This window comes from Parasteatoda tepidariorum, chromosome 2 (assembly GCF_043381705.1).
Source record: "Parasteatoda tepidariorum isolate YZ-2023 chromosome 2, CAS_Ptep_4.0, whole genome shotgun sequence".
In the NCBI taxonomy this organism is placed as follows: domain Eukaryota; kingdom Metazoa; phylum Arthropoda; class Arachnida; order Araneae; family Theridiidae; genus Parasteatoda; species Parasteatoda tepidariorum.
The window spans coordinates 79,521,370-79,537,406 of NC_092205.1; the positions used below are offsets into that span (position 1 = coordinate 79,521,370).

The following is a 16,037-nucleotide window of genomic DNA, read 5'->3' on the forward strand; positions in this document are numbered from 1 at the left end:
AATTTTTTACTGGGTTAAGTTTCTAGTTTTGTAATCGATTACCATTTCGATATGTAATCGATATCACGAGTTTCCTGCTAATATGTAAACATGTCTCTGGTTTGAGATTTTAATGTCGATGATGAGTGTCATCTGCTATAGTAATTTGTTACTTATTTACTAAATTTTTCACTTATCGTTATCAATTATAAACAAAATCATAATTCGGATGAAAATTTTATAACGGGTGTTTTTTACAACTGTTAACTTAAAACAGGAGCAATAATTGAGGCCTTAGTTTCAATTTAATTGAATTATATAAATGTATTTTAATAAAGTAATTGTCGTTTTTTGGAAAAGAAATTAAAATATACTGGTTTAAGTTTTTTTTAAAATTATTATTCATAAGTTTACACCATATGAAATTTTAATTATTTTTCTCTTGCAGATAAACAGGAAATAGGATATCCATTACTTGACTCCAGTTAAATTTCGAATTACTTAGTTTTTATGGAAACATAAGAAAAAATAATTTTTAAATATAAAGGTAAACTGAAAATAATTATTAAGTTATATATTTTGGATTGTAATTAAAATTTTTCTTTTGGTTTATGTTATGAATCTAAAATATTACTAGTTTATTTTGTGAAGTTTCTCTTTATAAATTCAAATCTATTACAGCTTTCAGTCAGTTTCATCGAATTAAATTTTTAAAATTACGTAATATTGCTGTCTAATGTTGCAAAGGAAGATGTGAGGATACTTTATACATGCACAGTAAATTATTAAACTAAAATGAGAGATATTTAATAAGGCAATGTAAATATCAGTCATTAATTTATAAATATTCTTTTTCTATATTAATGCTGATATAATTTACAAATTTTGGCAACTTCTAGGCAGTAGCCAGCAATAAAATAAATATCACTTATAAGGAGCAACTTGAAAAAATATAACTTTCAGCCACCTAACAAACTAACCTCTACATATTTTTTTTTTAAGAAAATAATATTGCAAGTTTAAAACCTCTTTGGCCTTTCTAGTGAATGTGAACAGCACTGTGGCAGAATCGTGATGACATTGGTGTTCTTTGTTACAAAGCTCTTGTAAAAAGATTTTTTCATTTGGTTAACAATAAAATTTAGTTTACTTCTCTGTGGTATTTTTTGAAAAATGTTTTTATCTTTTTCAGAATTTTTAAAAGATTTCCTTTCTCTAGTCTTAGAGGGGGAAGAAATGCTTGTGCTCATCTGTAATCTTTAATCTTGATCTTTCGCTCTTCGTTCTCTGTATAGGTTAGATATTCATAGCATGCAACATTCACCCTCAGTTTAGCTTTTTTTTTTTTTTGGAAAATTTTCTGACCTTTGACCCCAATCTTCCAATTGTTTAGTGCATTTTTTTCTCTCTTACAATAGTCAAAGTTTTTTTTTTCTGTGTACTTTTTATGCAGAATTGCTTATGTGAGCATGTGGTTATCCCTCTAATATGCAGAATTCCGTGAATAGGAAGTTTATGTTCTCACTTAATTGAATCTTCAACTTCTTGGCAAATTTTGCTGATGATTTGCATGGACTTTTTAATTTAGTATTTTTGATTACATATTATGACAGGTAATATTCTATTGTATTGATGCACTCAATATACACTAATTGTACCAGAGATTCATGTAGTTTTTTTTCCTTTCAATTATTGCTATTGATTTGTGATATGATCTTCTTAGACCCCACTATATTTCATGCAATTTTAGAAATTTGAATTGTTCGTTAAAGTATTTACTTTTTAGTGCACTGTTTGTATACTTTTTTTGACAGTTACTGCTATTGACATAAACATAAATTTTAAAATCTAATATTTTTACGACAATATTATTTATTGAAACACCTAAATCTCGAAACACATATTTGAATGCCGCATTTTTTTTAAGAGTCTGGTTTGTGTGATTTTGTTGTAAATACCTGTGAATTTCTCTTTTGAACTTCGTCAATTGAATCTTTTTTTTGGATAGTTACTGTCACTAATTTCACAATTTTAAAATATTATTTTTTTAAATTTATGTGCTGACGACTTGCAAAATCATAAAGACATGTTTTTTTTTTCTCTTCTAAAATGCGAGCATATCAGCATATGGAGATTTCTAATTATTCAGGGAGACACATACTCATCATCACCGTCGCCAGTGACGCCCACAGGGAAAGAAAAATAAATATGAATTCAACAATGAAGCCTTTAATTTTATAAAAAAATATTTAAAAATCACTTTAATGAATATTATGAAAAATAAAATTATTTAATATCAATCTAGCATTAAATTAGGTATATGTCACATTTAAAAATGTTTTAGTATCTGAACTATTTTTTTAAGGGTATTTTATTTCATAACTCTGATAATAAATAAATAATTAAATGTAATAAAGTTATGCTGAAGAAGATTCTCATGAGGAGTGTTCATTTATAGCCTTAAAGTTAAATTATTATAGCATTTATAAATCAAAATTTATACTTTTGCATACATATTTTGCATGTCTTCTTATTTTTTTAATATTATCATTTAGGTAATCTAGGATAATTTTGCTACATCAATTGTATCCTAACAAAAAAAATGTCGACTCCACCTAATGATAATCTGACTAAGTATATGTTGGTTGTTGTCGGCGATGGAGGTGTTGGAAAATCAGCTCTAACTATACAATTTATTCAGAAATTATTTGTTCAAGATTATGATCCTACAATAGAAGATTCTTATCGCTCACATACTGAAGTTGATGGCCAGTGGTGCATATTAGATGGTATTTTATCTTATTTTATTAACGTTTTTAATTATTCAATATTTTAAATATTATTATGCATTTTTATATGAGATAATAAACAATTGGAAAAGTTCCAATTGAACAGTTTGTTTATAAGATTTTTTTATACAATTTAAATATTTAAAAAAAAACATGATTTATCTTCTATTTTCATATTTTATGTCCAGGTGTGCATTTTAGATAGTATTTACCCCATTAAACATTTGAATTATTTACATGACCTGTTCGATACAGCAATCAGATATACATTATCAAGCGATTTCGCTTCATGGCCTACAGTATCACAGATGAGACTATATTTTTTTACTCTTGTTGTTAATGATCGTGATCTGAACTGATGAATGTGATCTTGATGATCGGTACTTTTGTGTTACATCACATATTAGTGCGTAAATATGCTCTTTAATATGTATAAGAGTTGAACCTGAACAGATTAAAAGATTAGTTTTCATTCATATGTATATGTGACAATTTTTATTTTGCTTTTTGTTCTTGTTTGATGTTTGTCATTTTTCGAAATTATTAATTCACTTATAATTATAACTTTTCATAATTATGAAGAACAATTACTATGATTATCAGAGTTCACCTTAGGGATAAAAAAGAGCAGGTTGCTTCTGCACTGAAAAGGGTTGTTTGAGTTTTAAAAGGCACTCACTTAACACAGTGAAAAATTTATCTAAATTTGTTAGATTATGTAATAACTGAATTTGATCCTCAACAATTTTTAAATTACACTCTTATACTATTTTCTGTGCATATTTCAAAAAGTAGGTAATTCTCACTCATTATCAAAATAAGAGAAAAATTTGTAGTTAATAAAAAAGAATTAAAAAATATTCTAAAAGACCATTCCGTGCATGTCTGTTTTTTCAAAAAACACGTAAACTAAAAAAAAGATAATAATTAGCAGCTCGAAAGCTTTTTCTTCTTATAAATTGAATTGAAAGTTATAATAAAATACTGGCTTAATAATGCAGATAAAATGCAATTTCTTTAAACAATTTATCTATAACACACATATAAAAGGATTTATCTATAAACACAGATAATTTTACAAGTGTGTAACTATTATTTAAACAATGAATTATTATTTTTTTGTTGTAAAAAATGGAATATAAATAAAAAAGACAGTTATTTTGAAGGACAAGGATTTATTTTTATTAAAAAACACGTAAACTAAAAAAAAAGATAATAATTAGCAGCTCGAAAGCTTTCTCTTTTTATAAATTGAACTGAAAACAATTTCTTTAAAAAAGTATTTTTTTAAAATTACGTAAAAAATTTATTAATATATTCCCCCCTCCCGAAAAAAGAGAAAGTTAAAAAAATGTAACCTGTTGAAAATAATTCTAACAAAGTAAATATTTGTAATAATCCAAATTAAGTTTATAAACACAGATAATTTTACAAGTGTGTAATTATTGAAACAATGAATTATTTATTTTTTTGTAAAAAATGGAATGTAAATAAAAAAGACAGTTATTTTAAAGAATAAAGATTTTTTTATAAAGAAAAGAGGTTGCTTTTTATGGGGATCAAAGGGCAGGCAGAGTGGGCTGCCCTTCTAAATATGCATGGCGAGAAACACTGTAATTGATTACCAATTTGATAAAAATTCAGTTATCAGTCAGAAGATGTTTCTGATTGAATATTTTGGAGTCAAGATTAAATTTATTGTAATAATGCATTTAAAAATAATATATATGTGTATACAGTGAACTCTCTATACTATGATATCCCATACAACAATACCTCTCTTTATTACGATTATGTTTCGTCGCCCCGACGAACTTGTTAATGTCTTGCTCCTCTCAATATTACGATATTCTCTGAAGCAATAATCCCCTGCAAAACGATTTTTTCCCAAATTTCAACTTTATTTTTTCTTATTATTATTGGTTTCTAAATAATGTAAAAAAATTTTTTTTTTCATCTTTTGCCATTTTTTCCATCTTTTCTGACAAGAGAAGACTCACTGCTGACCACCCCAAGAGCTTCCAATCTTAGAATTGCCTCCCTTTTCTGTTAAGTCACTGGTGTAACATTCCTATCTGATTTCATTTCCTTCATATTAAAAGCTAATCATGAGTCACAAATGACCATAAGCATCACATTTACACCTGAAAGAAAAATTTTTTTTTGTAGAGGGTTGGTGAAGCGGGATTCACAAACAAAAAGCATTTTCGAGCTTTAGATTCAATGCATACTTTGTTGGTTGATTTGACAGTAACAAAAAAAATGAATGACAGTAACAAAAAAATGAGTAAACAAACAAAACAGATTACTTTCAATAAAAACTGTTTTCAGGTATGTTTACGATCTTGTTTTCTGAATTTATTTCAATTGTTTTCAATATTTAACCGTAATTAACACTCTGCAAATTAACTTTTTGCATAGTTAAGAATACATTTATAGTTAATACATATATAACATTAAAAATAAAATAAAAACTTATTGTGTCCCCGAAGTATGCAGGCCCACGATATAACAATATATCCCTCTACAATGATATATTTGGTCCCAAAAATATTGCTGTTAATAAAAAAATATATATTAAAATATATTAAATTTATTTTAAATATGTTACTAAATAAATATGTTTTAGCTCAAAAAATTACTTTTATTAGGAAAGTGAAATTAAAACTCATTCAAATTACTGTAGAGTTAAATATGAAACTAAATAGGCTAATCTCACGGATGATCCTTGGAATATTGTTTATCTTACATTGTATGCAAAAATATATTAATTCAATGTATTTAAAATTAAAAAAATATGTATATTTTACCCTCTGTTTATTTTTTATTTAATTTTTTCGTTTGTCTAAGGCTGAATTTTGATTTGCAGATAAGATTTATACATTTGTTTGCGAAAAATCATGTACCTTCTGTAACATTTTGAAGTCAATGGAGGTCACCCCTTCTAAGAACCTCCATTAATGACCATTTTACTGTGGTGCAAAGAGTGGTCGTTCTCGAGAAGTTTCACTTTAATTATTTCTAGTTAGTTTTTGTTATATTTTTATGCAGTATTACCTACTGTAGTTTCAACAACACTGCCAAATTACTATCACATGAATGATATTGAATTTAAAAAATAAAAAATATGCTGAGTATATACATTTATTTATACTATTCTTTTGTTATTCCATATCAGTTTTGGATACAGCAGGACAAGAAGAATTTAGTGCAATGAGAGAACAATATATGAGGAAAGGAGATGGATTTCTAATTGTATACTCGGTGACCGACAAGCAGAGTTTTGAAAATATCCGTCACTTTGTCACTCAAATTCTTCGAGTTAAAGATAGGTACTCACCTCACTATTTATATTATATCGCTGTTGATAATATACTCAACTCTTTTTTAAATCAAATCTGAAGGAAACTGTAAAAATATTTTAATATTTTTATGCACGAAATTTTTTTGTTTTTCATCAAGTTGAAAGATTACTCACTAAGCAATATCCCACTTTCTATTGTACACTTCAGGCTTTGATGTTTTGAATATCTTATGACAACTTAATTTATGATTGCTATTTCAAAAAATGTAAACATATCTATTTTGACTTATAAAAAAAAAATTGAACTAGAAGAAATAGTATTGTAATAAGAAAGATGGGAAAAATTTTGTAATCTTATTGCAGTTGCATATATGAGAGTCACTTTAATTTATCTGCTATGAAAAGATATGTTAACTAATTCTGAATTATAGCAGTTTTTAAATGTTTGAATGAAAATGTCTCTTTAGAACCCTTAATTTTTTGAAAAAAATTTTTATTTCTGAAGTATGCAACAATTATTTCCTTTTCGCAATTTTTTCATGACCTTGAAATTTTGTTTGAAGAAATTTATTTGGCTTTCATGAAATATTTTGAGTATTAGCAACTATTTTAATTTTCTTTTCTTGCTGTTAATTTTATTTATCATGATGACGTTATAGTTAATGGTGTGTGTGCAATGTTTTGATCACTTATTTAGCTGTCCTCTAACATTTTAAAAGTTTTGAGAGTTTATACTTGGGTTTATTTGCATCTAGAAGTTGTGTTTCCAAACTTCTTTGTCATTTGTTCTAGAAGTTGTGTTTCCCTTAATAATTTTTATACATTTTTAACATTGATATAAAGTCGATTACAAAAGCTGGTGAAAATACGTCTACTATGTATTCATTGTTATATTTTCATCTAACACTGCTGTTGTATTTTTATCGTTGCCAGGAAAATGAATTTCTTTTTTTTAAAGCTAAGAGAAATGTTATATTAAAGAATTATGTGGAAGAAAAAATCTAAGTAAGGACAGTGTTTTGGGAAAACAATTACCTTACTGGTTATTTTCCAACACTGGCTATTTTCTAGATTTAAAATTTTTAGTTGTGTGTTTATTAAAATAATATACATTGCACGCTTTATTTTGATTTTTAATTCCATTGCAGTGATCCTATTTTAGTTGTAGCCAATATATTTGGTTTATTTTTTTTCCAATTATTTTTGACATTTATTAGAAAAGCAATGCATGTCTCTTAGATTGATTTTCAAGCCTTTATGTTGTTATTATTTTAGGGATCAATATCCTATGTTAGTTGTTGCCAATAAAGTTGATTTGGTACATTTGCGTAAAGTTTCAGAAGAGCAATGTAAAGATTTATGCCAAGAATTGAAAGTAAGTTTTTTATTTTTTAAAACATAAATTTGTTTTTACATCTCAAAAGTTAAAAAAACTGAAATAATAAACTTCATAATTTGTCATTATTTATGATATTTTATGGAGAAATATTTAAAGCAAATTAGTTTCAAGGCATAATCTAATTATTATTATTTATTTTTATTATTATTATTATTATTTAGCTTATAACACAATTCTATTGTATGTTGTATGCAGAATGAACTCTTTGATTTTAATAATTTAGAAAAATAATGTATTTAGTATAATTTAATTATTTTTTTTAGATAATTTTTGCTGTTTAGTCATTATATTTTTTAAAAACTTGTAGTCGTTAATTTCAAAATTTTATGATATAAGTTCACTTATTTTTCATTATTTCAAATTATAAGCGAAAAACAAAACTAATTTTAAGAAGTTAAGAGACTAAAAAAGGTATTTTGTGCAATTTATGTGGAAAAATAATAAAAAAAATTTTGTTACAGATTCCATACATAGAGACTAGTGCCAAAGATCCACCATTGAATGTTGATACTGCATTTCATGAGATTGTACGGATAATTCGGTTAGTTGCAGTTTATTAACTACTTTTTTTTAACCTTCATTTTTTTTTAAATATAAAATTAATTTAAGTTAAGGTTGCTCTATAGATAATATCATGTGCAATTTTATCTTGTTCTAAACATACATATTGAATATACCCCAGTTATCATTTGGTTACATCATTTGTAAGTTTAAAATGTTAAAAAATACTGTTTGCATAAGTTATTGCTCAGTTATTATTTGGTTATGTCCTTTTTATGCTTATAAAGTGAAAAAATATTGTTTGCATAAGTTATTGCTAAGTATTACAATTTTAATCACTACTTAGACTGAAATAAAAAATAAATAAAAGATATTTGCATAATAAATCACATACTCAGTCTCTAAATAATATTTTTTGTNTTATATTTTCATCTAACACTGCTGTTGTATTTTTATCGTTGCCAGGAAAATGAATTTCTTTTTTTTAAAGCTAAGAGAAATGTTATATTAAAGAATTATGTGGAAGAAAAAATCTAAGTAAGGACAGTGTTTTGGGAAAACAATTACCTTACTGGTTATTTTCCAACACTGGCTATTTTCTAGATTTAAAATTTTTAGTTGTGTGTTTATTAAAATAATATACATTGCACGCTTTATTTTGATTTTTAATTCCATTGCAGTGATCCTATTTTAGTTGTAGCCAATATATTTGGTTTATTTTTTTTCCAATTATTTTTGACATTTATTAGAAAAGCAATGCATGTCTCTTAGATTGATTTTCAAGCCTTTATGTTGTTATTATTTTAGGGATCAATATCCTATGTTAGTTGTTGCCAATAAAGTTGATTTGGTACATTTGCGTAAAGTTTCAGAAGAGAATTGTAAAGATTTATGCCAAGAATTGAAAGTAAGTTTTATTTATTTATTAAAAAATTTTTAAGACACACATTTGTTTTTACATCTCAAAAGTTAAAAAACTGAAATAATTAACTTGCATAATTTGTCATTATTTATGATATTTTATGGAGAAATATTTAAAGCAAATTAGTTTCAAGGTATAATCAAATTATTATTTATTTTTATTATTATTATTTAGCTCCCCATTGCAAATAACACAATTCTGTTGTATGCTGTATACAAAATGAACTCTTTGATTTTAATAATTTAGAAAAATAATGTATTTAGTATAATTTAATAATTTTTTTAGATAATTTTTGCTGTTTAATCATTATGTTTTTTAAAAACTTGTAGTCATTAATTTCAAAATTTTATGATGCAATTTCACTTATTTTTCATTATTTCAAATTAAAAGCTAAAAATAAAAATAATTTTAAGAAGTTAAAAGACTAAAAAAGGTATTTTGCACAATTTTATGTGGAAAAATAATAAAAAACATTTTTGTTACAGATTCCATACATAGAGACTAGTGCCAAAGATCCACCATTGAATGTTGATACTGCATTTCATGAGATTGTACGGATAATTCGGTTAGTTGAGTTTATTAACTACTTTTATTTTAACCTTCATTTTTTTTTAAATATAAAATTAATTTAAGTAAAGGTTGTTCTAAAGATTATATGTGTAATTTTATCTTGTTCTAAGCATACATGTTGAATATACCACAGCTATCATTTGGTTACATCATTTGTAAGCTCAAAATGTTAAAAGAATATTGTTTGCATAAGTTATTGCTCAGTTGTTACTTAGTTATGTCCTTTTTATGCTTATAAAGTGAAAAAATATTGTTTGCATAAGTTATTGCTCAGTTGTTATTTAGTTATGTCCTTTTTATGCTTATAAAGTGAAAAAATATTGTTTGCATAAGTTATTGCTCAGTATTACAATTTTAATCACTACTTAGACTGAAATAAAAAATAAATAAAAGATATTTGCATAATAAATCACATACTCAGTCTCTAAATATTTTTTTCAACTGTTGGAAGTAGCATCCATAATTTTTATTTTTCAGATAGGAATGTGTCACTCTTCCATAAAATCAGTGGCCATCCCTGAAATATTCTGCACTACTAAAATCTCTTTAGTTAAGCCTATAAAAATATGAATTTTCATTGTATATTTACTCTCAAAAGACTCTTTCTGCTCTGTAAACTTCTCAAATTTTTTGTTTATCATTTTGTAAACACCTTTTGTGTAGTATTTAGCACATTTCTTCTTTCTTTTCCTTTCTTAAAAAGTAAAATGTATATTTAACGATACTTACATATTATCCCATCTACCATTTTCATCTAATTTGAAAGCAACCGTCAAAATATTGTTTTGGCAACAATTTTGAATTATGACGTATTGTACAAGCCTAAGCTAGTCAGTCAATTCATATTTGTTTTTGTAGAGAATGTTTTTTCTTCTGCAAATTTTTTTGATTATTTTGCATTTCGTTTTGAGTCAAAATAAATTTCGAAGTGGTTCAATTTAATATTTTAAATATTTAATAATTTAAATATTTTCTCAGTTTTACATGCATGGTTGCCACAGGCGACTAAAATGCAACTATTTTTGGTAAGAGGCGACTATGGCAACTTTTTTTGCCTAAAAAGGCTAAAAAAGCAACTATTTTCAGGAAAAGGAGACTATTGGGAGACTTTTCTGTGCTTTCTGAGTTTTTTTTTAAAGCATAAATTGGGTGGAAAATTTACACCCCACAAGATAGTTTCTGGACGCACTGAACTTTTTTTTTCTTAAAAAATAAAAAATGTAGCAAATTTGAGTCTTCACTTTTTAAATCGTTCAATCTGCGCAGGCTCCGTTGCTAGTCTATTTCATTTCTCGATCTCCTTTTTAATGATTATTTCTACAAAATTCTGCATGATTTTAAAAAAATTATGCAATATTACGATGTGTGAATTTCAAATTTGTGTAATCACTTTTCATATATCTATATATATAGACATTTACGCTTATATATCATATTTGCCACCAACTTCACTGAATGGATCATGGTATATGACAATTAAGTCATTTACAAAATTTTAGTCATATTTTTGATGAATTTCGGTTCTTATTTAGGCAACTATTTTCATAGTTTTTGGCTACTATTTTCATGTTTTAAGCTACTAAAAGCAACTGTTTTGTTCATTTTTTTCTGTGGCAACCCAGTACATGTCTATTTTTTCTTTTATTTTTATATTCAATTACTATATATGAATAAATTTAAAAGTCACTAAAATAAGGTTGGTGAAAATGATCGATAGGACAATACATAAATACCCATGTAACTGAAGCAACATGCTTGGTGTTTTTAAACTAAATTTTTTCTTTAGAACTCACCCCCCAATGCAAGATAAAGGAAGGCGTCGTTTCTGGATCAGAAGAGGAAGCCATTGTGCTCTGATGTGAATCATACATTTTTGCAATATTCTTTTGTAAACAAAATTACATAATATATTTGTATTAATCATATTGTGTTAGCTGCTTGACTACAATTTTATGTATTACATTTTGTGATAGATGAGATGTTGATATTTCTACAATTTTATGCAATGTTGGACGGAAAAGAAAAGTTTAAAAGTTTTTTCTCTAGTTATCTGAAAAACAAAATAAATAATCTAGATTGCATTTTTTTAATCAAAAATTATACTTTGTACAAATTGTTGCAACTCTATACTAGTCAATAACACATCTTAACTATATTTCTACTAGATTATTTTATTTACTTATATTTACATTACTGTTAGTGAATCAAACTATTTGTTGGGAATGACATTTTATACAAAAGTTAAAGCACATCTTTTTACTTGGTTTCGACCAACTTATTTTATTTAAAGCATAGAATTTGCTTGTTCCTAATTACTGCTATGGTTAAACTTGCATTTTAATTTCTAGTTCCTAACCACTGCTCTAGTTATTGTAAAGTTGAGCTCTAATTTTTTTTAAAGCTATTGAGGTTGTTGACTTATAAGTTGGTTATTTAATTTTTCTCATATATGAAGCATAAATTAATACTAACATTAATTTAGGTCCCCCCCCCGTTATTTCTAACCCATTTATCAATTTTAAGAATGAATGTTAGGACTAAAATAAGAAAACTCTCTCACAACTTATAGCTGACATTTTAAAACAGTAAATCGAAAGAAATGTTTAGATACTTGTAACTATTTTAGACCATCTTAATTATAAATTATATGATTTTTTTTTCAATTTTAAAACTCTATTTTGATTGAGATGGTAAAAAGAATTAGCAACATTGCAGGAACTAACCATGGCAAAACCTGTAATGGTTTAAATTTCTTTTGTTGATCTTTGATGTATAAAAGTGTGATTTTTCTATTTTTCTCAATTTTAACTATTTAATATTTATACCTTTAAAGTGGTATTCTGTTGTTGTGCCATTTAATTTTTACTACTATCAGGAAGCAAAATTAGATAATAGTGTAATGTTTTATCAATGCAAATGTATTGCTTGATTTTTCAGAAAAGTTATGTAAAAAGTAATTTTTATATAATATATGAAATAACTTGCATTCTTATATAAATTATACAGAAAAGATTTCAAAATGGGAGCTTAAATTAAAGATTAATGCATTTAAATAGCTGGAATCATTTAAATTATTTTTTTTTAATTCTCTGATTCAATTTCAAACTTATTTTTATTTATTTTCCTGGCAAATATTAAAATACTATCGATGATTTAAGCAGCATTTTAAGTAAAGCACTCTGTGGGAAGAAATATCTGATTAATGTGCAGTTAAGTTGCAACCGATTACAGGTATTCTTTGACGAAATTTCTGCTAAATACTCCTAAATGTTCTCTTGATAGATTATCTTCTTTTAAGCAATTAAAAAAAAATTTCCCCCCCCTTTTATTTCTATGTGATTGCTGCGGCCAGCGTGGTTAAATTTATTATCAATTTCAACTGTGAATAGTTTAATCCATATTAGGAATATTTAACTGAATAATAAAATCATTTAGCAATAAATCATTTTTCCCTAGACTAATTTTGCATTTCTGGATATTATTTTATATATATATTAATATGTTGCAGTTAAGGTTTTTAATATGTTGGGTAGAAATAAGTCAAACTCCTACATAAGAAATTTTCTATACTGCCTATTTAGAACTGTTTATTGATTACTGTTTTATAAAACTTATTTTTGTACATAAAAATTTAATGTTTTACTTTTTATTGTGTGTTTTCAGTTGTGCAATAATAAATATATTATAGTTATTTATTTTTCTGAAACAATGAGATGGTGTAGTAGAAAGTTCTGCATTTAAGGATGAACCATGGCATATTTTAATAAAACAATCTTTATTTAATAGATTATTGTTTATTAGTTAGTTCAATATATAATTTGTTCTATTCTTGTCATTTTTATTTTGCATTTAATGAGGCTATTCCTTATTTAAGAGAGCTTATTTCTACAGCTTTAGTTGTTTTAATTACTTTTAACAGCCTAATGATAAAGCATTTAATTGCTTTTATTAAGTATTTGTGTTAAATGTTATATGTCTACTTAATTTTTATGTATCATTTGAAGTGTAGGCTAATTGTGTAGTAAAGCTGAATAATTAATGTAACTAAATATTGTGTGAAAATTTGTGTGTTCGTAACATTGTCGTCTGTTTGTAATGGTACATTACTCATAATTATTTTGTGACATTGGCTTGAAATTTTAATAAAAAGATTATGTTTGCTTCAGAATCTGAATTTTTTTTTAAATGAAATAAGTACTATGAAAAATGTAATTGTAAATTATACTATCTCTTTATATTAAAATATAATAAAATACTCTGGTTTGGGTGTTCAACTTAATTTTATTTCGCTGCTCAAACGCTAGAAGACTTAGGAACATGGTACTATGACAGTGTATAGAAAAATTTACAGGAAAAACAATGAGAGGGGGATTTAACTTTCAGTAGTAAGTTCAAATATTATTTATTGTTGTAAAAATATCTCGCTTGCCTCCTTTTTCAGTTGCAGAAATGCAACTAAGGAGTTGACAATGCTATACTGGAACTTAGCGCAAGCATTTTTAATTTTTTTTAGAAATTCTTAATTGTTTGAAAGTTATTGTAATTTTAAATGCTTTTTCCTCACACGTTTTGCTATAAATAGTTACTACCTATCAATGTTAAGGTCTTTTTTATTAAATTTTTATTTGTGAACGTAACATAAGCTTTTTAAAAATAAAATAAAAATACTTAGTAGTTTGAAAAATATTACAATTTTAACTCTTTGTATCACCGCGTTACATATCTGCAACATACATGAAAATTCAATCCTATAATGAGGTGGATTTACCTATAAAATCGAACTAAATTCAGGTAAAGAAAATATTGCAAACTCGGGGGAACCAAGTCTTGGTGCAGCTGCCAATATTATAATGCGTTTAGCAAGAATTGTTCCACGACATAATTGCAGGATATACAATTTTTTTACAACGATCCCCTTGATTGTATATTTGGCTAAGGAGGTATTGAAAAATGTGGTGTGAGACCTTGTTACCATAAAAACAACATTTTCAAAATTTTTCACATGAAGTTTTAAATATATTGGAATTTTTGTGCTATATTTCACGATATTGGAGATGTTCAATCAATGCTTTTTATCAATAAATTTTGAGGTCTTAATTTTTTCATTATTTTTTACACGCTTAATATGATGTATTCTAACATCCGCGTAAATATTTCGTAAATCGGAGCTGTTGAGTTACAAAGGGTTAAGTCTTTTTTTTTCCAGATTTCTTCCCACTTTTTTGCTTTAAATATTGACTATTATTATTTTATGCTGTGCTTTTTATTTATTTATTTTTTGATCTCTTTTGTTTTTAGAAAAACGAGATCGGCTTAACTTTTTCCCTGCTCGGTTTGGTATCAATGAAGGTAGAAAATAGAAGGAATCAGTAGCGGAACAAGTTCCTTCTTTCACTAAAAATTAGAGGAAAAAGGAATGTGTTTCCAGACTTAAATATATATATTAAACATGTGATGCCACAGTATACATGTTAATTTTCGGATAAGTTTTGTAGGTGCAGTAGTTGTTTTCGAACAACATTACATATCTAGAAGGCAAAAGAGTGCTGTTACATCAAAACATTGAGATAGTTAATGTAAATATTGTATGGTATTAGAAAATCAACATATTAGCATATCATCTGTGTCGTAATTAAAAAAAAACATTTATTAAAAAGATTCAATTTGTAACTAATATAATTTCTGATAAAAGAGACACTACTGAAACATGCATTATTATGATAGTCAATCCTAAGCTTGGAAACAGTGTGAAGGGAAGTTACCAGAAAAACATTGCCATAGCCAATTTTTTTAGGTTACCCAATTAGGTACTATAAGTTTTTGTTAAACAGATTGACCTCAGTCCCAACTGAGGTGATCTGCACTTAGCTGTATAAAAGTCCCTTTTTTGTGTGTGTGAATCTAAGCTTTTTAAAAGATCTTTTTTCCAGCAGGCTTAAGTTTCTCTCGTTGGAGAGATATGAGTGACCTGACAGCAAGAACAATAAATTAATGGTAACGACGTTTAATTCAGAATCTTTCATTCATCTTAAAGCAATTTTTGTGTTCCTGTTTTGGCCACCACGTGTCACTCAAGTAGTCAACGCACTGCATGGAATTAAACTGTTTGTTGTAAGAATTACCTGCTTTTTTTTCTTAAATTAAAAAATTTTGTGGCCCTCTAGTGTCTGTACATTTAAACTGGATGTGTAATATTGAGTTACACAAACTTGTATAAATATGAAAGTATTTTTTTTTTTATGTGTAGTTTGAGCACCAATCAAATAAGGCTTTTATTTTACTTGAAGGAATACTGAATGTTCAAAATGATGAAAATTCTTTAAACATTCGAATTCATATTTCTTTATAATCCAATATTCATACTATCAAAAATTTCATCAGTAATTAAACAATTGAGATCGGATCTTTTGTTACTGAGATGACAATGATATAATTCTGTAGGGTATTGTGCAATGAAAAGTTCTCAAATTTCCAATGTTCTGCCTCTAATGGCGTTATTTCTTTTGAAGATAAAGGAGACTTATCTTTTGGAGAACACAAATTTCGCAAGATGCATACATATATATATATATA

The 16,037-nt window shown here is 26.3% G+C and overlaps 1 protein-coding gene across 6 annotated transcripts; it reads left to right on the forward strand.

The window, feature by feature from the left end:
* The first annotated feature begins 2 nt into the window (after positions 1 to 2).
* On the forward strand, positions 3 to 13,632 carry LOC107443955 (ras-related protein M-Ras-like). 6 transcript variants are annotated; one of them, XM_071177798.1, is made up of 7 exons: positions 6 to 140; positions 428 to 526; positions 2,535 to 2,768; positions 5,947 to 6,100; positions 8,780 to 8,879; positions 9,380 to 9,459; positions 11,251 to 13,632. In XM_071177798.1, the coding sequence occupies exons 3-7, from the start codon at positions 2,582 to 2,584 to the stop codon at positions 11,324 to 11,326; spliced, it is 597 nt and encodes a 198-aa protein (XP_071033899.1). In that variant the 5' UTR covers positions 6 to 140; positions 428 to 526; positions 2,535 to 2,581; the 3' UTR covers positions 11,327 to 13,632. The 6 variants fall into 6 exon arrangements, with proteins under 6 accessions (XP_071033901.1, XP_071033899.1, XP_071033902.1 ...); XM_016057984.4 differs by having other exon boundaries at positions 104 to 316; XM_071177800.1 differs by lacking the exons at positions 8,780 to 8,879; positions 9,380 to 9,459; positions 11,251 to 13,632 and adding exons at positions 7,348 to 7,447; positions 7,933 to 8,048 and having other exon boundaries at positions 3 to 140.
* The last annotated feature ends 2,405 nt before the right edge of the window (positions 13,633 to 16,037 follow it).